Consider the following 26,929-nt stretch of genomic DNA (forward strand, 5'->3'; position numbering starts at 1 on the left):
GGAGCTCAGTGCCATAGAGTCACAATTAGGGGGGGGGTTTACTCTCCATGGCTCTGCTAACTCCCAGATGGTGACACTAATTACCATACCACCATTGAGAGCTGCTTGCCTAATGTACAAACCATGGACCATGCAACTCAGGAGACCTATATTCTATTCCTGGATTTGCCACTGGCCTGCTGGGTGATTCACTTTGCCTCTCTGTACCTCAGTTTCCCTGTTTGTAAAATAAGGATAATGATACTGAGCTCCATTGTAAAGCTCTTTGAGACGTACTGATGACAAATGCTTTATAAGAGGTAGGTATTCTTGTTTGTTTATTGTTGGAAGACAATACATAGAGAACCTATCAGCTGATTTATCTACACTTCTTCTTACAGAGGCAGGAAAAATAGACATATTTCTGACTACTTCTCAGAATAACTTCCTGAACCAGGACTCCTTCCCAAATAAGAGAAAGTTCAACCAGTTGAGGGATGTGTGTGAGTGGCAGACCCATGGCACTGTAGCACAAATCCAGTCAGCACAGTATTAATTATTTTAGTTTCCTGACCTTCAGAAAGATGTATCAAAGTGCAAGGCTGAGAAGCTTTACACTTGTTTCCCTGAATGACCCTGTCAAAAATTTGATGAGCATCCTTCTATCCCATTTCATACATGATGAAAATTGTCCCATTTTTCCTTAAAAAACAAACTACTCTTACATATGATTTTACATTAAGGTATTTCATTACAAGCATCCAGACTACTGCAACAGAGGCTATTTACTAAACAGCACAATACAAAAAACCCTGTACATTATGTACCTTTTTTTTAAAACTCTGTCAGTGCCTGATAAAGGTCCATTTGTAATGCAGAGGCACAAGAAGGCAGAGTTAAGGTTGCTGGGGGAAATTGTACTCTGAATTCCCTCATTTTGGTACGATTTTCGGTGGCGCTGTTTAGATTTCAAGCTGCAGCCACCCAGCTGTTGTATAGAAAACCCGTTTTGCACTGTGTTGGTCTGTGGCCGCTGTACTGAGCAGGTGAGTGATGACCCCCTACAGGGAGTGAACTAGTCTGGGGTGAGAAAGCCTTGCCAGTGTGAGCAGCTGTGTCAGCAGGACCGGTTCCTGCAAGTGTATCAGCACAAGCCGGGCTGCCTTGTCAAGGAACAGGGCCTGGGGAGAGGCGTCACCTCCCGGCCAGCTTGGGACTGGGCTGGCCCCGCGGCGGGACGCTGCTGTGGCACGGGGAGAACCAGGCTGGGGCCAGAAGCCGCTGCTCAGAACCAAGGCCCGCCGACGCCGTGATGGGATACAGCGAGGGCGGGGCCTACCCAATGGGTGCCTGCGGACAGGTACCCGGGCCCAGCTTAGCCCCTGGGGTGCTGCCACCGTCACAGGCGTGGGGGCGTGTACTCTCCACGACTCTGCCGAATCCAACAGGGTGGCCGCGGTTGCCATGGCGACAGCGCGAGTCATTCACCCTAACGAAGGGCGGCCGGGGTTTAAGTTCTGAGGCCAGAGTTCGGCGCAGACACGTGACGTCATACCGAGGCGTTGGGAAGGAGGCAGAAGCTAAGAACCAAAGCGGGCTGCGGACAGCTACGTCACACCGCCGGAACGCCTCAGCGCGAGCCCCGCGCTCCTGCCGCGCCCTCTAGCCGCGGTGCGCGCGCGCATGTAGTAGCTCGGTGGTCGCCGCCCCACTGCGGCCGGAGCTGGAAGTGCGGCAACATGAGCAGCGGCCCCGGCAGCCCGGGGAAAGCTGCGGGATCCCCGCTCCCCGCCGGCAGGAAACTGGACTCGGTGGGGGCGGCGGCCCACCCCATTATCAAGGGTAAGGAGGGGACCTGGCCCCGCCCCCGTCCCAGGGTGGAGATGCCGCGCTCAGCCCCTGCTGTCTCCGCCGGTCTGTGTCCGGGGGTCTGCCCTGCCCGGGCCCGCTGAGCGCCGCGCAACGGCCGCTGGGTGAGCGCGCGGGGCTGTGTCCGAGTTCCCCCGGCTATCCCTGGAGTAGCGCGAGAGTCGCTCCCTCCCCTTTAGCACAATTCGCCCCTGGAGCTTGTGGCACGAGGTGGCGAGAGGCTGAGAGCTCAGCAAGATCGAGGGAAGGGTCGGAGGTGTGCGGCTAAAGCGCCCCCGGGATGGCATTACAGAGAGGACGGGGTGCCGGTGCACGTATTTAGCAGCGATATATATACTCGAGTTTCAAGCCAGAAAGCCAGTGCTAATCTGGTGTTAGGCAGAAACTTCCCTTGTGAACAAGTCATTGCCTAACTTTTCAGTACAGCATTTCTTGTACCTTCCTCTGAATTAGCTCATACTTGATTGGTGGCCATCTAGTCATGTAGCCTGCCTATGACAGCAGTGTAACTTGGGACGGCAGTTTTTATTATTATTTTTTGTATATAACACTTGTTTTCTATATCTTCCTCCTGATGTCACTCCTGAGGTTGTCCTAGCAAGGATAGCATTGTTAATCACTGGCTGGCATTGCTGCCTTTTCATTTTCTTTGTATCTTCTGCAGCTCAAATACTAACAATTCATAGACCTGCTTCTTGCCTTCCTGGTGGTGCTCTCACCTTCATGCCTTTTCTTGCATTGCTTTCACCACCTGAAATGACATCCTGTTTCTGTGTAGTAAGGCCCACATTTTCAGATTTAGGTGTCTAACTTTAAACCCCTTAATAGTTGCTCTGATCTTCAGAGGAGCTGGACACTCACATTTGCTTTGAGTAAGTCAATGGGACTCTTGGGAGCTCCCATATCATCAAAATTTTGATTTAGGGATCCTTGCTCCTTTCCTTTCAATTTCTCCTTGGAAGCCACTTCTTTTGCCTTCCTCTCTTTTCTGATTTTTGTCCTGCTTCAATTTTTATTTAAAAATATCTGAACTTACATGAGTCATTCAATGATACTATTTAGCATTTTACCATACACTCTGTATTTGTTGCAAACTTTGTCCATCTTTTCCATTTTCTCAAACATGAAATAATCTACTTATCTGTGTCAGGTAGGAAGTTTTTGTAGGTGAGTTCCATCAACTGCTGAATCTAAGCTCTCATTTAAGAAAAATATATTTGTAGGCATTATAGTTGCGAAGAAAACTTTCCAGACTAGTTCTAAATTGATGTATTACTGTCTTCTAGAGTTGTGGATGTGCTTTCACTGATGCTTTCAGCTTTCCCAAACTGTTGCTGAGTGGAAACTGACAAGAATCAAGTTAGTTTCACTCTACTCTGCTTCTTGTCAGTTATATGGAGCAGCAAAGGCAGATACTGCAGCTGTCCTCTGAGGATGAGGCCTCCAATAGTGGGTGATAGGTGGGGGAATGGAACCCCCTCATGCACCCTCGTAGCAGTCAGGAGGGTCTGGGATGGCAGAATATTCTTTTTTTGTGGCATTTATTTTAAGATGATGGGTTTGTTGAATTAGCCAGAAAAGCCATCTGATACTATCATAGCATTAGTTGAAATCTTGTATTAGCTTGCTTGCCCTTTTGGATAATGGTGTCTTTTTACTTTTCCTCCTTTTGAAATATTCTGTGCTTCACTGTGTTGTTTTTTTACCTAGTATGGATTGTGTCTTTAGAAAATTAAAACTTTGGATTTCATTACTCTTCTAGACATTGGAGAAATTCATTCCCGACTGCTGGATCACAGGCCAGTTATTCAAGGAGAAATACGTTACTTTATTAAAGAATTTGAAGTAAGTATTTGTTTTTAAAGAGAAGATCATAGTATAATTATGAAACTTCATTTAGCGTGCTTTTATATTACCAGTGTTCTGTTATATATACTGAGATTTGAAACAGTTTTAGCACCTTCTTAGAGAATCTTGTTTGACATGCATTTCCTGCCCAGAATAGATGTATACTACTTCTTTGAGTGATGTCCCTATGGGTGCTCCACTTGTAGGTGCAGCAGCACCCCCTGCACCTGGGATCAGCGATCTTCATCAGCAGTGCCTGTCAAACTGCACATGCATATCTCCCTGCTCTCACACTGTGAGCGGGACATATAAAGAGAGCTGTGCGGTCCAGCTGCCCCCAGTTTCTTCTCTACCGCCTTTGGTCTGGGATGGTATCTGCAGCCAAGCCCATTTCCTGTTCCCTCAATAGATAGTGCCTTATCTGTTAGTTGTAGTGTAGTTAGTATTTTCTTTTCGTTCTCCTTTCTTCTGTCTTAAAAAGAAAATTTTTGTTTGTTTTTTAACTTTACCTTTATAAGTATTTCATAGCTTAGTTTTTTCTTTTCCCCGCTTCGTGCCCTTCCAGACTGAGAAGCTATTTTTCTCTCACCATTATGCCTGGATCCCCTGGGTTTAAGAGGTGCTACTCACAGAATAGTCACTGTCTGGAAGAAGGACATGTCCCACAAAATTGGTCCCACTGCCACGGCCTGACAGCCAGAGCCAGAAAAGACCAGGACATTGGGTTAAAATTTCTCCTCATCGGGAAATTGTTATGACTGTATTGGACCTGGGCCCAGACTCTCCTCCTGTGAGGCCCTCACGCTCTGCCAGGTTGTCTGCCAATCCTAATTCCCCGCATCCCTTGAAGAGAAAGTAATCTCTTTCTCGCTAGGACTAAAAGAAACTGTCTCCCTTCTCAAACTTTGAGGCACAGCCCATCAGAACACAATCCCGTGTGAGGTCAGTTGCCTCAACATCATCTGACAGGAGACGTAGCTCCAAGGCCTATCCAAGTACCTCTAGTAGCGATCCGAAGAAATTGTCTAAAGACCATTACTGGGCAGACCTACAGTCCTCAGCCGACTTCAGCTCTGACCGACTTCAGAAGCTACAGCACTGACCAAACCGCTGGCACTGGCGTTCTTTTCGACACCAGCCAGTTCCTCCGCACCGGCCACATTGGCACCAACCAAGTCTCTTGTTCCATCTACTGTATTTGTTGCTATATAAAGAACAAAATAACTTAATTTTCCAGACACCTGAAAATGTAAAAGTGTATTAGAGGGTATTATAGATGAAGTACAAATATTTTATTTATTTGGAAATGTACACTGGCACTTCTCACCAATGCATCTTGGTCACTCTATATCAATACAAGCAATCAATTAAAAATGATCAAAATATAACAACTGCTTGTTTACAAACACACACGTTCACTGTTATTACAAAGGTCTCTCAAAAGCTTTGGCTGGAGTGCAGTGCAGTAATCTAGTCTAATGTTACAAAGTCACTGATGTGGATGAATCATCAGAGGAATGGTTGCAGCCTCGTGGTTGGCTGTAGATGGAAAGGCTCTGTATTGCAACAAATATCTGAGATTTCAGGAGAGCAGTGGATCCATACTGACTCTGAATGCTGTAAATGAAGAACTTTTTTTAAAAAGCAACAGAGGGTCCTGTGGCACCTTTAAGACTAACAGAAGTATTGGAGCATAAGCTTTCGTGGGTGAATGCCCACTTCATCAGACGCAGACTTCATCTGATGAAGTGGGCATTCACCCACGAAAGCTTATGCTCCAATACTTCTGTTAGTCTTAAAGGTGCCACAGGACCCTCTGTTGCTTTTTACAGATTCAGACTAACACGGCTACCCCTCTAACTTTTTTTAAGATCCAGAAAGTGTGTAGTAAATATATACAGTACTACCAAGTTTATCTGAATGTTCTGGGGAACATATGAAACTTTTGGATAACTGGGCATTCAGATAAATAGAAGTACTATTTTGAGCTGGGTTCTAGCTGTAGGCTGGGAGGCAGTAAACAGCTGGGAGTGGCAGCCTGAAAAGTCACTTGAGCTTTGCTTTACCCTCAGTGATGATTGCAACATCAGTGACATCTCCATTGCACTTTTTACTAGGAAGGGCCATGACCCAAGCTGCGAGGCTCTGTGATGGAAGAGGAACACTGACTGGAGATGCAGCTGTGGATACAGCTGGTTACAGGGGCTGTGCTTTAAACTGGACACAATTTTGTGTCATGGAACCACTTTGTGAATGGATACATTGTTATACTGGTGTAGCATGAATTACACATCATGTTTTTTATAATCTGAAGGATATGTATATCTATCCTTAAGAATGTATTGCTTGTGATTGATAGAGATATCTGGGGCACATGTGGATTCGGATAACTAAGATTTTCGGATAAAGGGAATTCAGATAACTGGGAGTGTAGTGTAGCTGTTTAAAAAATGTGATTAGTTCTTCTTTCTCCTCCGTCGTCCCTCCAAAAAAACGTTTTGAGAGAGTTGGTGAGTGAATCAATGAGTTTTCCTTGATTGTCTGGGAGTTGTGAGCACAAACTAACTTAAAGTAATCAAATTTTGTTTGGCACATAAAGGGCTATTCTCTTAATGTGTGCATCTACTTGTGTGTGCTGATTAGATCCACCTAGTTATTCGTTTGGTCTAATGGCTATTTAAAAATATCTTTGCACTGAAGTGTGCTATATTTAACCTATGCATAACACCTCTATCCTGTGATCTTACTGGATCTCAAGCTAAACAGGGTCTGACTGGGTCATTAGTTTAATGGGAGAATGTATTGCTAGATAAGATGCAGTATATGACCACCTTAATTCATAGCATAATTTTATGGGGATCATTATGAGAGCTAAGGGGTTAAAAATAACATGAGCATTTGTGGATATAAGTGCTGCAAGATCTGTCAATATTGATTAAGGTGTTAGCCCAGGTATCCTGGTGGAAGTCCAATTTGGTTAATTGCTTCTGTACACATACTAAACTTACCCTGCAGTTTTCAAAGAGTACAGAATTCTTTACTTCCAATCCTACTCTATTGTATAGGTGCTGGTGATTGTTTTTAAACAGCTACTAGTTTCATTGGTGAGTGACATTATCTTGGTTATACGAAGACTTATTTTGGAAATGGATCTTTGTGGGGAGGACCTCTGCACCTGGGGGGGGGGCCTGGGCTATGTGCCTGTGTAGAGCCCCATTGGTGTCAGTGGAGCTCTCCATGAGTGCAGGGGTCTATCTGTATGGAGCAGTTTGCAGGTTCAGTGCATGAATATATTTATGAATCTTTCATCATGAAGGATTCCTGACATGCTTTACAGGGGTATTGTGTGTGGAAACTGGTACAGGGCCTGCCTGCATTATGACATTCTAACCAGTGCTTTTAGTCATAATTTGACTGGCCATCAAATTTATCTGTATTTTTAAAAAGAAAATGTGTTTTGAAGTAATTTAGTTGTTGGTGTTCTGTGATGGAAATATACTTGTTACTTTCTATGGATTGTTAGATTTAAAAACAAATCCAGCCTTAACATATTGTATATTTATTTATGTATTTGTTTGTTTGTTTTTATGGATGTCCACAATGTGATTAACTTATTGCAGAATATTCAGTTGTTGATCTTTTATATTTTACAAAAGGTAAGAGAACAGTTAAAGAATGATGACTTGTATCCAACTAAGAACAAGGTTGATATATTGTTGAAGGAGAAAATTTTTGCTAACTCAGTTTTGAATGAGTGAAAAATAATTGCCACAAGATGGCAGCAAAATTTAGGAAAAGTAAATAGTATTCTGTATTTCTAAAAGATTAATTCTAAGAATAATTGTTTTCACACACATCTACATTTTGAAGGAAAAGAGTATGGCATTGAAAGGGTAAGATATCTGATTAGGCTGAGATAATATGAAGACTTCCTTTAATATTTTTGCTCAATTTTTCCTTTTACAAACATTGCTTAATGCAATAATGAGGTTGTCAAGCTGTCTAGAGTAGCTCAAAAGCGTAAGTGCCACCCTCAGGGGAGACTGTCAAGGATCAGGGCACAAACCCCAAACCTCATTCATTCAACAGGGCAATTGATTACAAAGTGGGGGGAAGATCTTAGTCTACTTCTAGCAAAAGACAATTTTCTTTTACCTTAATTATACTACCTTAGGGGCCCACTATAACATATTACCAAGGTTCAATACCGTTGTTTCGGTGGGGCGGCGCTGGGGAAGAAGGGTTTGTTTCCGCGGGGCAGGTGGCGCTGGGGGGGGGGGGGGGGAGGGTGTGTTTCGGTGGCACTGGGGGGGTTGTTTCCATGGGGCAGGCAGCGCTGGGGGGGTTGTTGTGTTTCAGAGGGACTGGGTGGTGCTGTGGGGGGGGTCGATGGGGCCGGGCATTTTGGCCCTCAGCTGTTTTCTTTGGAGTAATATGGCCCTCGCCGCTTTACGAGTTGTGCAGGCCTGACATAAAGTCACAGACAGTCCCCTTTGGCACTCCAGTCTATCTTGCCACCCATGCAAGCCTGCCTTTGTGATAGATGGTCCCTTACACCAAAAATCCCAACTGATCCCCAGTCCCAAAGGACCAGTCACTTGCCCCAGGTCAACTGAACTTCAGATCTCAAATCAAAGACAAGGTTTGTAGATAACCCTATAATATTAACTAAAGATGTATTGAAAAAGAAATTTGAATTATTTTACTTCTGGGGGAATTCTACACCAAAAAATTAAAAATTCTGTGCATGATATTTTAAAATTCTGCAAATTTTATGTGTCAAAATAACACTACATAATCATGCCAGTTTCAGTTATTTTGGTAATTTATTTCAAAATACCTGTCATCAAGTATGTCTGTAACCACACACACACACACACTCTCTCTCTCTCTCTCTCTTTCCCCCCCCCCCCTCCTCCAGGAGTAGAGAATTAAAACACACCCCTATGACAACCCAGTTCCTGTTTCTCTATTCCCGCGCCCCTCCAAGCCCAGCTGGGGGACCATACACCCACACCCCCTTCTCCCCAGAGCCCAGATACCCGCACACACACACACACCTACAGCCCAGCTGCAGGGCCTCCCCTTCCCCAGGTACCTGCACCTCTTCCACCCTTCCCCCCCAGAGCCCAGGGATTCAGAGGGAGAAACAGCCTGATACTTGGTCCCAGGTTTGTGTGGAGTTTCCTGCGCACTGCCATCTCCTTCCCTCAGGGCGAGCGGGAACTGTAGCTGCCAGGAACCCTCTAGCTCTCTCCCCTGGCAGTGTCTTTTATGTGTGAGCTGGGCTCTGCTGGGTCCAGCGGCACTGTAGCTCATTTCTGTGGGGGAAAAGAAATTCTGTGTGCACAACATTTTCTGCAAAATTCTGTATTGCGCAGTGGTGCAGAATTCTCCCAGGAGTATTATTTAAACAGTTAAAGAAGGTAAGCATACACACAAATGAGATACAGTTTTAGGTTCTAAAGGGCAACAGAAGCTGCTATAATATGCAAGCTCTGTATGTCCTTTAGGGTTAACCCAAGCCAAGAAGCTTGGGGATCCCTTTCTTATATTTATAAATATTGCCCTCTCCAAATTCCTAGCAGCACAGGGATTAAAAATCTCTGTCAAGAAAAATTATTATCCCCTTCCCATAGACCTCAAACTGATGGGACTAGAGTTTATGCACATCTTCACTTCCTGTGTGTGTGTGGTGGGGGGGGGGAGGCAATCAGTCTTTTTTTTTTTTTTTTTTTTTTTTGTCCACTGATGTTCCACAATAGCTTGTCTGATATCTATTGGCCTTCTTTTGTTGGGGAGGAGATGATGCCTCTTGTGATAAACTAGTATTTCATACTTGGTAATGCTTCTCCTATAACTGTGGGGTTTTACAGTTTTCACAAACTTTTATAGTTACAAAGCAAACATGGAAATATTACCTTATAGCATAGGATACAGATATTATAAGTAAGATTAATATATGCAGCATCCTACAAGCATTTCATGAAGTCTAAACACATTCTTATGACTCTGATATCTATTTTAGCAATACTAAAACAAAGGCGAGGCAGACTGATTTCTAGCTATGCATTTGTCAATGTTCAGTGAAGCTGAGGGGCCTTGGCATGAGCTGGCACCTGGTCTGCCTGCATCACAGAGGTGGAATGCCCTTTAACTTTTATCCTCTTAAATTCTAATAGAAAAAGTAGCTATAAATCCAAACACACGCAGGATGCAGATCTGATGGAAAAACAAGGTGCCATTTTTAGTTACATTTTAAGTGGATTTAATTTGTCTCCATGCTAGTTTGACAAGACAAATCTAGAAATTTATATCCATTTTTCCTGCCAGGAGAGGCCCACTTTGCTCCATACACACATTTTAAAATTGCTTTTCACCAAAGTTAACTAATAACTGTTGTCTCTAATACATAAATGTCCTGTGCAGCTCTTCAGAGGATTTATCATTTCAATTTAAGTTAGGGACTACAAGGATAGGGTAGACTTTCCAGCCTTAGGGCTTGATCAGAAGCAAACTAAATTAACATAGCTGTCAGATTACAGCTAAGGTTTCATTGTGCTAATTTCAAGTATCCTTAAATTCTTGCTGGAAAGCTGATTTTTTCCATCACTCTTATCCTTCTAGTAAGAACCACCCTTTCTTTTATCGAAGCAAAGGATAGTTTACACTTTTACTTAAAGCAGTAAGGCTTAGATGTAGGCTATGTCTACACTAGCTCTTTTGTTGGCATAAGTTATGTTGCTCGAGTGTGTGTGGGGGGAAAAACCCCACCCCTCAGTGACATAAGTTTCACCAGTATAAGCACTGGTGTGGACAGAGCTGTATCGGTAGGAGACGCTTTTCCACTGATATAGCTACTGCTGCTCGTTGAGGTAGTTTAATTATGTCATAGAGTGGCTACATGAGTGAGCTTACAACAGCGCAGCTGCATTGCCACAGCTATGCCGCTGTAAGTTCGCTAGTGTAAACATGGCTTTAGTTTAGAGTTTTTCCTCAAAAGCTGACACTTATCTATAGTTTTGTGGAGTGGTCTAATGCTTCAGGTCTGAGGGGTGTTTTCTTTAAGTGATAAACCAGCATACACTAAATAGTGACCTTCGGTGAGAACACTAACATCCTTCACTGATAAGAGTTTCATATTTGGAGGGATTGTAATCTAGTGAATATTGGACTAAGGATCAGAAAATCTGGTTTCTATTTGTAACTCTTAGAGCAAGTCATGTAAGCTGTCTGCATTTCCGTTTTCCCCATCTTTAAAATGGGAATAACGATGCTTGACCACATTTATGAAGTACTATGTAAGAGTATTATTAGTTGCTGTATTATACATTATTGTATAGGCTGGTGATTGGCAAATTACAATAGAGGGATGGTTACTTGCAGCTCTACCTGCCAAAATGTAAAGACCAAGCTACAACAAAATCCAGCAGAGGGTCCTGTGGCACCTTTGAGACTAACAGAAGTACTGGGAGCATAAGCTCCAGTACTTCTGTTAGTCTCAAAGGTGCCACAGGACCCTCTGTTGCTTTTTAAAGATTCAGACTAACACGGCTACCCCTCTGATACTTAACAAAATCCAGGATAACTTTATGTATTTTTGATTTCTTGGGATGGTCCTGTGTGGCAGATCAAGCATAATTAAAAAGAGCAAAACACCATTGGAAAAACAAGGGCATAGTGGTGCTGTGTTGCCGGAAGCTTTATTTTAAAAAGCCTAAGCAGTAGAGCCTAGGCAGCTCAATTAGTAAAATGCCGTTAGCACTGGGTTTGCTGATCAGCAGTGAGTTCAGAAGAGATGCCACCTGTTTAGTCATTAGCATTACATTATCCTTTTAGTTTTGATTTCATCACTATACTTCAGTGTCAAAATCTTACTTGCCTTGATTTTGGCCCTGGATCTTTGTCAGTTCATGTACACTGCTAGTATTATCACATTGCTAAACTAAAAGTGAAAGCTATCAAAAGGTAGAACTATTATCATTTAATTGTTCTGTAATTTTTTATTAATCAAATGCATAAGTGTGTGATGATTTCAGTTTTCTTGCCATACCCAACCCTTATTATAAATCTCAGATATCTAAATTACTATGTTTTCTCAATCCATCATATGTTAAGTTATAAATAACTTCAACATTTGTCACAGGGAACAGCAGTGTTGCTACATTGCACAAGAAAGCAGGGGACTTTCACGTTTGTTAATAAAGCTTGTAAATAAGCAGATGTGATGTTTTAAGTGGCAGTGATCTCTTTCATTCACTGTGATGAATTGTGCTAAACTTAATTGTTTATTAACCTGGGAACCACATTATACCTGCAAAATGGATTTTCATATTAACCTATGATTGCCATTTGATTTCTGTTTGTTTTGTATGCATGACATTAAAGCTAGTGGGGTCTCCAGCTGTAGTTTACTCCAACTAAATAAAATGTTTGAGGCATATTATAGCTATTTAAGAACAGTGTGATATGTTATTACAAACCTTAAAAAGTCCAGTTAGAGCTAAATAATTACAAATAGCTTCATATAAGTATCCGCTAATGAAAACCTATGTAACACATAAAAAGCTTTCCTTTTTTACTTTTCCTAACAGGAAAAACGTGGCCTCCGAGAAGTGAGAGTTCTTGAAAACCTAAACACCATGATCTATGAGACAAATGACCAAACTCTCCCTAAATGTGAGGAGGTGATGCATGGTGATCTGAATGAAGTGTTGAAGAGATGTAAGCAAGAAGCTATTGTTTTTTTTATGGTGTAGTAGTTTAAAAGGAATAATTTCAAATAATTTGAACTCAATATATGATCCTTGCTAAAATTGCTATTGTATAATAAGCCTTATACATGCAAATGTTTAATTCTCAGCTCTGTGCAACTTTAAAAAAGACTTACAGAACATGTATTTCTGCTCTACTTTGGTCTTATCCAATTCCTGTTAATGTTACTTTGTAGCCTTTCTACTGACTTTTAAGTGGGAGTTTTCAGATCCTAAAGGTGCAGCCCAACTTACTATGTAAATGTTGCCTGATAGATAGAACGCTGGACTGGAACTTCAGTGCTCTGACTTCAATACCAGGCTCTGACATCCTGTGGGATGATCACAGGAAGTCACTTCACTTTTTTGTGCCTCATCTTTTTAATCTTTAAAATGGAGATAATGATCTCCTTTGTAAAACAACACTGTGTGTATGTTTTTTAAAAAAAGCTCTTAGAGCACTTTTCATCCCTAGATCTCAAGGTATGGTTTTACAAAGGAGATCATTATCTCCATTTTAAAGATTGAGAAATGGAGGTTCAGAGAGATGAAGTGACTTGCCCATGGTAACCCCGCAGACCAATGTTAGACCCTGGAATTGAACTCAGGGCACTCCTCCAGTATTCTGTCTACCAAGCTTCACTGTCTCCCATTTGTACAGTAAGTTTGGCTGCATTTTTAAGGTCTGAAAACTCCCACTGAAGTTGATGGAAGGGCTTTAAAGTAACATAACAGGAATTGGATAGGGCCAAAATGGAGCAAAAATGCACTTTTTGTTTGCAACTTGTTTAAGTTGCATACGGATATGTTGTATGTGGATACAGTGCTAGTTTCCTAGTCATAACCATCCAATTATATCTTTTATGGCGTAGATTTTATGTAATGTGCTCTCTTCTAAGGTCTATATTTTACTAGCTTTGTCAGTGCCTTGTATTTTATACTTTCATTTCAGCCAGCAGCACAGCCTTTCTTAGACACAAATTGGGATTAGGTAATTAACTACAAAATTCAATCTAGCTGTAAAATTAGGTAGTTTATATATGTCAATAATATTTCACTTTGTTATAATCAACTTGTAATATGCCAGAGACCATGCTTATACATATATAGAGTAGTACACAGAAGGAGATACTACGCACGTGTAGTAAAGATTGTAGAAAAATATTTATACTTTGCATACTACTACTCAAAGAATGCAATCATGTAAGTAAAGCCTGTATCCAAATATATACACACTAGGGGGCATAGCAACCTTGAAATTGCCATTACCTGACTTTTGAGTGCTTCGCTGTGTAATCTATACGGCAGTACTACTGCTTTAATGATTATAAGAATAAATGAGTGACTGATAAATATTTCAGGAAACTAAGTTTTGTGTTATTGAATGCAAGACACCTGTTGAGGGAAAGATGAGTCTGTTCCACTGTGCACAGCATGTATGGAATATGATGTCAAACGAGTCTGAAACTGGCTAGAAATACAGTTACCACTGTTGCTAACACATTTTGGTAGAGCTAGGATCACAATGTAGAGGACACTAGCTCCAATTTAAAAATGTTCTCCTTGTATAATTTTTTACTAAATCATTTATATTTGGAAAAAAATAAGTAACAAAGAAACAACCAAAACTTAGTGTTCAGCCCATCTGGTTCTAGTTATTGGTTTACAAGACGTCTAGATCTTTTCTGCGGTGCTGAGTAGCGCACAGTAACTTGTCAGCAATATTATGGAATATGGGCACAGGAGGACTTGGCTGCCTTTCCCATTTGGCTTCTAGAAAGCCCAAGGGTACAACTTAGTGCTCTATGTCCACATAGTTAGCATTGTAGAGTGCTTCCTACAAATACTGGGAAGACTTTTCAATCCAAAGGTAAGTGACCCCAGTGGGCAAAACCCACAGTCTTTTTGTGTACAGTGATAGTGTCCCAGTAGCCTCCTGGGTTTTATGCCTCTTTCAGTCAGGTTTCTCTTTGAGCTAGGGCAGCTGATTAATAGACTGCAATTTGTTTGTTTCAGTGCAAGCAGCCAACCATAGGATCCTCAGACTCCAGCAGAGGGAGCAGGAAGAAAGAAAGGTAAAGACAGATGGGTGGATTTATAATGTAACCTAAATATAAGACCCTCAAACTCATCCACAGCAAATTTTCTTGCTACCTAAAAATTCTTCAGTAAAACATAATTTAGGAATGTTTTTACTGTCATTTGCTAAAAATTCAACTTCCTTTGGAATGACATCTGCAAATGTAAGAAGGAGCTGAATAAAGCAGCCAGCAGTCTGTGTTATAGGAACACAAGACTGATAGAGCCACCAGCTCTTCCCTCACTCTCCAAATGTTTGGAAATATCTTAAAAATGTCCTTTTCAGTATTTTCCCCCTCTTTGCTCAGAGTGGTATTTGTCACATACCGGAGAAATTAAAAAAAACAAAAACAAAAAAAAACCCACCTTATTTTCTGTGGAACAAAAAACACTCACAAATCTACCAGAATGGAAATGTAAAGCTTTCCTGGTTAGCTGAAAACATTGAGCATGTTATTGCTTGTTGAAAAGGAAGCATTTCATGCTTGTGCACTGGTTATTTAATGAAAGGCCATATTATAGGAATATGTGAATCATTGGAATCCCTCAATTGGCTTTGCTTGTTTGAATTACATCTACTCTAAACCTCAAATTTGGAAAATTGTACAAGAGATTAGTTTCCTATGGTACTTCTGTTCCCATTTCACCTTTCATAATTGTATTTCAAAATGGTACTTTATAATTCTGTGGAGATGCAGAAAATGCCAGAACTGAGTCACATGAACTAAGACGTGCAGTGATGTGTATCAGCAGGTGTTCAGATTTTTCCTTCTTTTCCTTGCAATATGTCATGCTTTTCATGATCATCAGAAATGGCTAATCTAGCTGCAGTAGAGTACTGGCACTGTGTGAATAGTATCATGTCATGGGTCCTGCCAACATTTAGGTTCATTGTACCTAACACTGAAATGTAGATAGGAAACTAAATGAACCTACTGCCTCTTGTAGTTCTGCTATTCTTTCTGAAGTGAAATTGAAAAAGGTGGCTTGCTCTGTTTCAGAATGTTCATATTACTATATCTCCCCACTCAAGTATCAGGTTTATAGCTGGAGCACTAATCACAGCTACAGTTAAGGTTCTGTGCATGTTTCTTTTAAGGTGTGGTAAAACTTTAACTTCTTGGGTTGAAACTTCCCAAGTCTGGTCACTATCAGGGAGGGTGACTTTATTTATATATTTAATTTTATTTTAATTTGAATGAAATGATTCAGCCACTTTAGAGAGAGAGAGAAGAATGGGACAAAATGTTTCCCCTTATTGCATAGCTTTTTTTTTTGTTTTGTTTTAAATAAACTATTTTGGCTTTTTCTATCGCACTAATGTCAAAATGGCTGGCGTTAGCAACTTGAAAGTAGTTGGGGAAATACTTCTCAGTGAGGAGGGAAGTGCACTTTGAGTGTTCCAATGAAAACTGGGTCTTGTTTGTGGTATTAGTTTTGAAAATACTCTCTCCACTTGTACAATTCCACTTAGCTATTATTATGAAACTTCTAAATGAAGAAATGCTGTACTGTGCATACATATCTGATTAATTTAGGTGTAGAGTGATTTTTGTGTGCTGCCAAAGGTGTCCATTGAACGAGGTAGCGCTCTATGGGCTCTCATCCACAACTGGGTGGTCTAGTCATATAGTTCCAGGTTGTGGAATGTTTTCCCCTCCCTCCCTCACCCCATCTTTGAGGATAGGTAGGAAACCATAAAAATATCTATTAAGTTTTGAGAACATGCCTGTGAATTGCATACATTCTTTTTTCTTTCTATTTTTTGTGTGTGTATGAAGTGGAGCAGTGCCTGTAGGTAAGGTTACCTAACATTTCCAAGTATAAATTCCCATTTTCAATTGCTTTTAATTTTAAACATTGGGTGAAATTTTCCATGTTTGGTCTCTGCCTCAGTTTGAATCTTTTTAATAGTTTCAACAAAAACAGTTCAACTGTTTTGAACAGCGAGGTTAGGGGAAAATGGGTATCTTTGCCAAAGTGTGGCTTTTTGGTTTGTGTTTTTTGTTTTCATGTGGTGGTGGTTGTTGGGTTTTTTTTGTTTTTTTTTGTTTTTTTGGGTTTTTTTGGCATTGCCAAAAACGTAACACATTCAGAACAGGTATCACATGTCTTAACAGTACTCTAGAAGATCTCTATTTTGCTACTGACATAGCTTTCGATGACAGTTCAGCCAATATGCAAGTAAAGACTGGAAGACTGTCCAGCATTGCAAAAAACAGGGTTAATACTTACTTATGAAAAGTAAATTTGAGAAACCCAGCAACGCCCAACTCAAGTATTTGATTTATGAGGCAAAGGAATACAAGAAGGTAGTCAACTTGCATACCTTGATAGTAAAGTGCAAATCAGTGGCGATGCTCACAAGGAAATAACATCACAAATTGGCATGGTGGAAGCTGCATTCACCAGTTTAAACAAGATTTGGTCATAAAAAAAATCTACAACTTAAAGCACAAACTGAATCTTCAACTCAAATGTTGGTTCTATCTTAATGTAAGGATGTGATAACTGAAAATCCACCAAATGGTACAGACAGATATCTAATTGCCATGCAAAACAAATGCCTTAGGAAAACACTAGGTATTAAATGGAATCAATGTATAACAAATACCATGATTTGTCAGAGAGTTCAGCACCTTTTTATTTGTGAAGTTCCCAGAAAAGAAAATGGATATATCTGAGACATGTTAAGAATGAAACCAGAGAGTCTTCCATGTCGTGTGCTATTGGACAGCTGGAAGAATATGCAAAAAGGGTTGACCAAAGGAATGCCTCCAAACACCACTCATAGGGAAACTTATGGGACTGAATGACAGAGGACATGCAAAGAGCGAGTCAAGATAGACAGAAATGGCACAGAATTGTTTGTCCACTAAGCAATGTTTGATGGTGCAGGAAGGGTTCAGAATTTTTAATAATAAAGTGTTTTTTGCAATGTAGAGCAAAAACTTAAAATTTCATTGCTATCCCTGTGAAAATCACTCCAGATTCTGCCAAATTAATGAACAGCCAGGAGAAATTGCCATTTGCACAGCATAGTAGAACTTGTTCAAGCTGGGTGAAAGTATGACCTGTATTTTGCAAGAGGTCAGACTAGATGATGGGCCCTTCTGGCCTTAAAATCTGTTGAAGTATCACTCTTTTATCTGATTGAAGATAACAACCTATCAGAGAAGTTACTCCTTTAGTTTAAGTGGTTAGAGGTCTGTGTTGTTGGTCTTGAAATCCTTGTTTGAACCCCAATGATGAAAAATATGTGAGGGCTATTTATGATTGCACACAACAGAAATTCTGAGGTTTTCTCAAGTTATTTTAATAAAATAAAACTAAGAATGAGGCAAAGGGCCTGCAAACAGCCTCATTGATTATGCAACCCTGCATCAGGAACAGGCAATCTTAATTCTAGAATTTCTTGTCTTCTGAGTGGTTGGCTTTGCAAACTTAATGTTTTTAAAGTATTTATTTTATATGGAAAAGAGATATAGATATAATCTCCCTTATCCCATTCATTGCAAACTTTTTTAGAATATGATTTATATATTCCTCTTTATTTTTTTTATTTTGCCAATTGGATTCTTATGCCATACCTGTCATTGTGGTACCCAATCATCTTAAAACCCATAATATCGTGTATGTACAAGGAGCCATAGTGGAGTTGCATATATAAGCTTAACTATGATCTATCTTGACTTCTGAGTTTCTAACAGTGCAACCTTACCACTCTCGTAATGTAGCTTTGCTTATGGAATATCTTTTTCATGTGCCAATATAGTTGCATTGGTGTGGCTTAATTCACTTCAGCTTCAGAATTTAACAAAGGTCATAACATGGCTTTCTATTTTTAAATGTCATCTCTTCCCTGCCACTGTCTCTTAGAAACTGCAAATGGTGCTAATCCAACTGTTTTGGAGATTAAAAGACAGTTGAGGATTATTTTATTTAAAAAAATTGGACTTGAAAATTCTTACTTATTCTATCTCTGGGTAAACTAAATACATCTATATTTTATTCTTCCCACGAGTGTCATTAATTTTTCTGCAGTGTGATGTCACAGAACTTATATAAAAGTGTGTCTTTTTAATACATTTTCTTTTTAAATGGCTTTTTTCTTTTTTAATTTTTGCCCAGTACCACATTGCCATGAAATGCTGTGGACATATTTGAACAGCAGGAAATTATTGGCTTGTCTAATACTTAAGACATAGATTCTTAATTATAGCTAACCAGGAGTTAAAATATGACTTTGCCTAATGATTCTTGGCTACATATCCTAGTAGAATTGTACAATACTATGAATTATTTAAGACTTCAGTTCTGATCAGGTGTAGTTGGGTGTGCATATATGAACTTGCATTTCAGTTCTTCCACATGTAGGAAGGCATTGGCATGCCATGTAGTATTGTATCCTTGTGTCTAAGTTGTCAACACACAACAATTTAGATCAGTATGCAACTTATTACATATATGAAGATGCATTATACTGTGGCCACATAACATCTGTAAAGAAAATCATAAGGCTTCTTGTGTGTGGATTCTTTGATCGTTGGATTGTGATTAGTAGGTAGTGCCGTCTTTTATTTACTTAGGTCTGACTTAATTTGCTTTTTGGAACACTAGAATGTGCATTAAAAATTGGTAAGCGCTCTATTTTAACTTGCATTTTAGGAACTAAGGATTTTAATTATAGAACTTTCAAAGTTTTTTCAGTACAATGAAATAATTTCTGTACAGGCAGTCTCATGCTGTTGAATTAGGATTGTTGCACAAATGACAATACAGAAGTGAAGAGTTAAAATTAGATTATACTTTGAAAAGCTACTCTTTTTAAAAAAACATTACAGTGAGTTCATTCTTTGTGTCTCTTATCCAATGTCAAACATTGTCAGTTTTCAAGTTAAAATGTCTTTTCTAACTGGCAGCCCTGTAAACTTATGGTGAGATTTGAAAATCAAGTTGGTTCTTTCTGGTTTATTCATCATTCTTTGCAATCCAGAATCTGCAATTGGAAGTTTTAAAACTTTTCTCTAAAAATACCCCTATTCTCCTGGGGGAGGGGAGTTTATTCTGCTGGTTGTGTCAGGGCAAGAATATAATCAAGCTCACATTCCAATAGCTGCATTGGTTCTGCAATGCTAACAGAAATATAAAGTAGTAAAAGCTTATAGAAAAGTAAATAGTTGTTACTGTGACTACATATAAGGCACAAATCTGAGGGGGAAAAGGTGCTGTTTTCATAGTCACTTTTATTAGTATAACTGCATTTTAAAAATGTAGGCGTCATTTATAACTTTGCAGTAGTAAAGGCTTTGAATTTAGCAAGTCAGAAGTGTTGACATTTTTTGAAGATTACAGAAAGTCTAATCCTTCTAGCTCCTAATACGTGAATATGAATTTTAGTTTTGTTATTTGTAATAGACACTTCACAGTTGGAGTACCTATATTGTAAAGGAACTTCAAGTTAGCAATACCTTAAGTTTTGTATGCTTAGGAGTGTGCCACTTCTAATTATCTGTGGAAGTTCCCTGCATTATTATAGAAGGGGGTGACTTCCAAAATGCAAACCTCCCATGCTACACATAATTCCTTGACCTGGTGAATATAGATGTTTCAGAAATGACATGACACAGTAACATTACGCACCTCAGCTGGGGAAATAATGAAAAACATAAGTGTCGACAGAATATGATGTTTGCTTTCTCATTTATTTTCCCTCCCCTCCAATAAATACCCATAGTGATTAACTACTAAATCTAATAACTTCACTGCCTAGTAAATCAGTCCGCTGTGTATTAAGATCTTCAGGTACCTTGCCTATATAAAGCCAGTATTTTTGTGGTATATGTTCATATTAACATTTTAGAACACTAGTAGATTTTCATTTTTAATTTATTTCCCTTTCCTTTGAGTATATAGGCAGTGGAAGCACAGCTTCCCACAAAGGTTGTAGTATTTACATATTAAGCCTGCTCTGTTTTATTATTCTGTGTCCAGAGGTAGCTGAATTTCCATCCAGATCTCCCAGTCTTCAAATATTTATTATCCCTTATGACAGGAAGAATAAGCTTTGGAAAACATTGGTTCTCATTTGGGCAGTCTATATTTACACATGTGCAGAATTCCATAAAGATCTTTTGGTTTGTTTGGTTGTCACTTGAATTTAAATATCGACAGAAAAATATTAAATGCTTGGGGTTACGGTAAATATTTTTGCTTCTGTGGCACATTAGATAGATAGATTTATAATCTATTCTAAATTTAACTTTGGCTTTGAAGAGGAGTCAAAAAATAAAATTTGAAAATTCTGGAAATGAAGTATCCAGGATATTTCTTGCTGGCATTGATGAAATTACAAATTAACGTTGTAAGGCTCCCACTCCAGTACCCCAGTTGTCCAAAGCAGAGGTCCCAAAACTGTGGGGTGTGCCCTCCCACGGGGGCACAGAGGAACATTCGGGGGATGCATGGTGGTGCCCAGGCCAGCCCCCATCAGGTCAGGGAGGGAGCGCCACACTTCCAGACCAGCTCCACCCCCAGCCTTGCTCCTCCCCCAAAGCTCCACTGCTGAGGAAGCCTTGGCTGTGCAGTAATGGAGGGAGGTGCAGACAGATTCTGTTACTGGTGGGGGGCGGGTAGAGGGAGTGCAACTGTTTGAGTTTGGGCACCACTGCCCTATGTTATCCACAAACTTCAAAGAGTTGATTTCCACAGACATAAACCAGATTAGCTGAAAGAGTGCTGTGAAGCGCTCCAGCGCATGAAGAATCTAAGATTGCTGTCTTTACAGTGGTTCTAGCTCCTGCTGACCTGAAATGCCTGGCCATCAGACTGCTAGGCTAACATGTTACTCCTTTTAAAAAAAAAAAAAAAAAATGCAGATGTCAAAATTTCAGTCAACATTAGCATTGGAATGGTGATGCACATGAGCTTTCCTTCCATAAAATCCAGTTTATATCACCATGTTCAAAGTACAGGCTGATTAGCAGGAGTACTCAGCACATAAATGTGTCTTTAACTGAGTGGGCATCTTGTATTCTTTTTCAGGGCTAGGTCCAGAGATCCTCAGTGTAGCCTGTCTGTAGATGTGGGGTTTAGAATCGAAGCTGATTGGACAGTTGGTGAGGGTCTAGCCCCTGCTTTCCAAAGACCCCCCCTCAATTTTGTTCTGCCTCCTGCAGGTACTGGCAGGGAAGTGGAATCCAGCACCAACTACAAGAGAGTGAGAGATCTTTTGTTAATGAGTAGTTTTGATAACCTTTGGTCTAATTTGGATGTGTTGGTCAGCTGCTGGACATCAAAAAGTCTTCCACAAGATATTTCTACTCTGTGAAGTGTTTCTGCATCTGGGCAAGATAAAGGTTCTGGTCCTCACCAGTCTTTCATGCTCTTTATTCTATACTGCTTTCATCTCAGACAATAATTTCTCTCCCTCAGCTCTGTAAAGAGTTTTCCTGGCTGCAGTCTCAGCCTTTTATCCTTCAATTCAGGATTTAATGTATTTTCTCATGTGCTACAGTGCCAGGATTCCTAAAATGCCTGCTTCATGTGTTGTCTTCCATCTGGGAGCTAATGCTGTCTTGGGACTTAAATGTGCTTGCCAAACTAATGGAACCACCACTTGACATGTGGTTTGATTGCTCTCTGTACCATATCTTACTAAAGACTGTTCTTAATGATAATCACATTGGTTCAAAGAGCTTATGAGATGTAGACATTAATGGTTGACCTACCATATACCATGTTCTATCTCATCTGAAGTTCCCTTTTTTACATGACTTCTGATTTCCACTTAAATCAGGCTGTTAACATGCTTGTGGTGAACCTCTGCTTCCACCTGTTTCCCAACTACATGTGGGAACACTAGGTTGCGTTGTCTAAATGTCAAGAAGATCTGAATTCTTACCTGAGTAAGATTAGCTTGTTCTGTAAATCACCCAGAGTATGTATAGCACATGGAGTTTATGCCAGGGGCCAGTGAACTTCCACTCCAAGACTATCAAATTGGATCAGACTCTGCATCCACACATGAGTAAGCAGGGATGCTAATGCCAACTGGTCTGAGGATGCATTCCTCCTTGTCTAAGGTGATCTGTATTGCGTGTCTCAAATGTCTCCAAAATACAGGGTGTATGCAAAGCTGCTACCTGGAATTCTATCCATATTTTACAGCATTACTCCCTGGAGTTAGCATTTAGATTTGTATACTCAACCTGGGAGAGTTAGACCTATAATCTCTTTCAAGCAGTCCTCAGACCCGCCTCATTGTGATCTAGGGAGCTGCTAGTCACTCACCTACTTGCATGCATTTTCAAAGAAGGAAAAAATAGATACTTACCATACTAACTGGTTCTTTGAGAAAACTGACTGCCTGGGTCCACAATTCCCATCCTCCTCCCCCACTATTTCAGAGTTTTACAATAAATTCTTTAGTGAATGGAAGAAACTGAGTGGCATTTGGTGCTATGCTGGTATATTCTCAAATGGGGAAACATAAAGACAAACATATGGATACCTAGCTCCAATGGACACTGCTGTTGGAGAGTTTTGAAATGGCATGTATGGGTGTACATATTCCTACACCATGGAACTGTGCAGGTAGGAACTACAGTCATGCTGATAAGTAACCATCTTGTATCCTCTGTAGTATATTATTGTTTTAATTGTAATTTTCTTTATTTTAAACAAACTAGGCTAGTTTTCCTTTGTTGGCCACTTATTTCTGGTAACAAACAGTAAAGTATTTCTTCAACACATGGATCTACGTACAAGTAACAATATTCATTGACAAAGGATAGTTCGTTTGAGCTGTCTTTATCCTTTCTACAGTGAGATCTTTTCTTAACTAGTTTTCCAGCTGACATGACCGAAGCACGGGGAAGTGGTGATGTATTCAGGTTGCACAGTAAGCTAGTAAATGTTTCCTAAATGCCAGTCTTCCTGGTATTTCTGAGAACCTATAGCAATTGCAGAATGAAACATTAAAACTTCTAACATTTTTATTCATTGCAGTTTGTTTTAACTCATAAGAGAACTCAAGTGCTCATATAAACAAAATGAGATGATTTAAATGTCTGGACATAAAGTTTGGTTGCCTGATGTCATACCTGTGTCGATAAACTCTAGTATACAAACACTCTGTTTCTATTTTTTTTTTTTTTTTTTTTTTAATTTGTAGCTTACATTAGCAATAGGCGAGGTTATATTTGTCAGGGAGATTATTGCATATCTTGAATGATCAGTCACCTTTTAATGATATGCACTGTAAAATCCTTGTGCTGTGTAGCTTTTATTCGGCATGATGTGAAAATCAGCTAGTGCTTCACAATGGGGAGTCTTAATTGTCAGCACTAAGAGGTTAGTATTTTGTCTGGCTTATAAATTAACACATATGGTTAAGGTTATGCCCTAGGCTTGCAAGTGGTTTGACTTTGAGGTGTGAGAAATATAAAGTGAGGGTGTGGGGTATGGAAGGTTCCCAAGGAAGAGAATATCTCAATTGGAAATAACCTGAAATAACATTCCTATAAGATGAAAATAACTTAGTACTTTTCCACAATCTTGCAAATTCTCATGAAAATTTACCAGGACAGGCACAAAATGGCCATCAAAAATTAACTTGCCTTTAAATTTTAAAATATGGTAATGATGAATTTGTATAATGTTTTGTTGTATCTAGAATTCATGGTATCACCTAATAACACTGACTTGTGAAAATTCATCTGTTTATTCTAAGAGTCACTCAAGTATGCCTTTATAGATCAGATAATTGGAGGTGGTGTGGGTGTGGGGCAGTGTATTTTTGAAGAAAATTCATGTGTATATCTCTAGTATAGTATATGATGAAAAGCTTTTAAATCTCTCTGGTCACTTAAGGATGTTGTTGGAAAGTGTGAAGTGGATTTTCATATTTTAATGAACTACTTTTACTTCCTGTTTCCCTCCCTTAGGGATTAGGTGTTTTTAATGGCAATGTACTTAAGTATTTTGTTTAAGGATGATATAGGGAATAATATAACTCTTATCTTCAAGTTAATATTTTTTGCATGTAGTACTAAAGGGAGCTAGTGTACTAATCCCTCTAGTTTGTTAGTATAGAATGTATCAATGTTATTTCTGAATTCTAGGGAGGGAGCCTCCAAAATTGGTTATCTATGCAGTGACTAAACTGTGTTTAGTGAAAGATTCTTCCTCCCTTCTGGTTCTTTTGAAACATAGTGTTAGTTAACAAGACCGGAAAATTTCCATAAAACCATTAAGGGGAGAATAAACTCCCAGCATCTCTCCTTTCTCTCTTGGAAGCTGTGAGATAAAAGCCATCTTGTTGTATGATCATATTTTTTTGCTGCTTCACTTGATATATGAACAGAGTAGTTTCAAGTTGCTGTATGTGACTTATAGTATACCTTAAGGTTGTGTAGTTCTTTGGATTTTTCACCATAGGTGAATATCAATTTACCAGCAAAATTAAGTCAAGTACCAGAGAACCTTCTTCTTATTGCTCATGCTGTCATTCTTAAAGACCAGCTGCATAGACAAGAAGCTTCCTGTAAAGGCTTAGTAATGTACATAGTCCTGTTGTGTTCTTATGTTGAGATTAATGTTGAATTTCCTGGCCAGAAGTGAGATTAATAATGACAGAGCTAGCAGTTGGGGAAATTAGAATATAATTTTGTAGGTGTATTGATGGGGATGGGTTTTGGGTGTCAGTGAATAAAATGTTAGAATTAAGGCTGAGGGAGCCATGTAGCTACTTCTTAGTAATGCAGACATTTGGGGGGAGGGAGGCAACTCCGAGACAGTAGGCGAGAACCTGGGCTATATACTTGTAGCATGTGTCGAATGTGCAGGACTGACAGCCCTGGAGACCCAAATCCTCCATTCACAGGAGGCAGCAATGCTCTGACATAGGCTAGTGTTAATGTCATCTTTGCTTTCTGATTTTTAAAGTGTATTCATATCTTCATAGTATTTGAATAGTATTCATATCTTCATAGTCATATCTTCAAATCTCCGTTTATGCTGCGGATCAGTTTATAACCCTGTGGATTCATTTTTATTTTGTACATAAAATCATTACTCTATGGAAGTTAGGACAATTCTGTTAAGATACATTTACTTTCTCATTAGTACACTGCCTGTATTTATTTAAAGGGTAAAAATTACAGTAATTGTTTTTCAGCATTAAATTGTTTAATCCCATTTGATCATATTTTTGAGGAACCCAAAGAGCCTGCCTGTTAATATCACTTTGTCAATGTCTTTCTTTTGGGCCAAGACAAACTAGAAAGACTGTTTTGGAGAAGAAGAAAAAAGGGTGGGGAAGGAAGCAACCTTCTGCCTTTTGACCAATGGTTTTATCAGCTCAGTGACTTTATACGTGGGTGGAAATGGTACTGCAGAACATGGTGATACTTGCTGTTTTCCCTGCAAACCATTCATGTTGTCAGGGGTGCAGTCTAGTCCAGTCTGAACTGTGGTTACTTACAGGTAGGCACTTTATAATCATTCAGATACACTATTAATAACTGCATAAACAATTCATTAACACTTCAAAAATTTGAAAAGGTATAGACATTCCAGCTCTCTGGTGGGACTACAGGTACATATTTTTTTAACAGCTGCTCTGTTTTGTATAGAAGATATATAGAACTTTTCAATGAGTGATACTGTAACAGTACTTTGAGTGCTATGTGGTAAAATTAGCATGTTCACACCATGATTTATTTTTGCATGAAAAAGCTAAATATATAATATGGAAAAATAAAAACAAGCTAGACATCATGTAGTGTCAATCCATCTTAATTTGCTAAAATATTGGATGAATATATGAGTTTGCACATTTGTACTACTCCTATGCTGAACTACTCTATGTAGAAAATAGTAGCTGATGGATAGAAAATGCTGATGTACCTTCACCCATGGAGGATCAACAGAACTGATGTGCTGTACACAGTTATTGTGATTTCTGTGTTCTTGGAATAAAACACTAGAAGGTCAAGACTATTACTATTGCTTACAAATATTCGGTAAAAGCTCGTCTTTTAATGTCTGTACATGTTTCTTTAGAACTGTCTTCCTTTCAAGACAAGGAGGTGAACAGAATCCTATTTACCAGAAACAATGAGTAATGTGGAAGCTTGAGGGAAAATTACCGATAGTAAATATGTATGAAAACCATTAGGCACAGTGAGAACTTGTTGGCTAAGAGAGAAACACAATCTACCAATTCCCAAAAGTCAAAATATGAAAATAAGAACTACAAAGATGGTCTGTCTTTTCCTTTGACCTTAGAGGTTCCTTCATCAAGACTTGTTTCTGGTGGTAATATAGAACCTTACCATTATAGTGTTTTAGAAATTTGTTTTGTTACTAGTTTAAAAATGTCCATTGAGATATGTAAA

The 26,929-nt window shown here is 39.5% G+C and overlaps 1 protein-coding gene across 8 annotated transcripts in view; it reads left to right on the forward strand.

Annotated features, from left to right (window-relative positions):
* Nucleotides 1–348: 348 nt before the first annotated feature.
* The window catches only part of BLOC1S5 (biogenesis of lysosomal organelles complex 1 subunit 5), a 31,739-nt gene continuing 5,158 nt past the window's right edge, over nt 349–26,929 (forward strand). For all 8 annotated transcript variants that reach the window (XM_054019030.1, XM_054019029.1, XM_054019032.1 and 5 more), the window contains exons 1-4: nt 349–1,821; nt 3,611–3,693; nt 12,291–12,420; nt 14,466–14,524. In XM_054019030.1, the coding sequence (XP_053875005.1) occupies nt 1,719–1,821; nt 3,611–3,693; nt 12,291–12,420; nt 14,466–14,524 (375 nt within the window). In that variant the 5' untranslated portion in view covers nt 349–1,718. The remainder of the gene's footprint in view (nt 1,822–3,610; nt 3,694–12,290; nt 12,421–14,465; nt 14,525–26,929) is intronic.

The sequence above is a fragment of the Malaclemys terrapin genome, chromosome 2, assembly GCF_027887155.1.
Source record: "Malaclemys terrapin pileata isolate rMalTer1 chromosome 2, rMalTer1.hap1, whole genome shotgun sequence".
In the NCBI taxonomy this organism is placed as follows: Eukaryota; Metazoa; Chordata; order Testudines; family Emydidae; genus Malaclemys; species Malaclemys terrapin.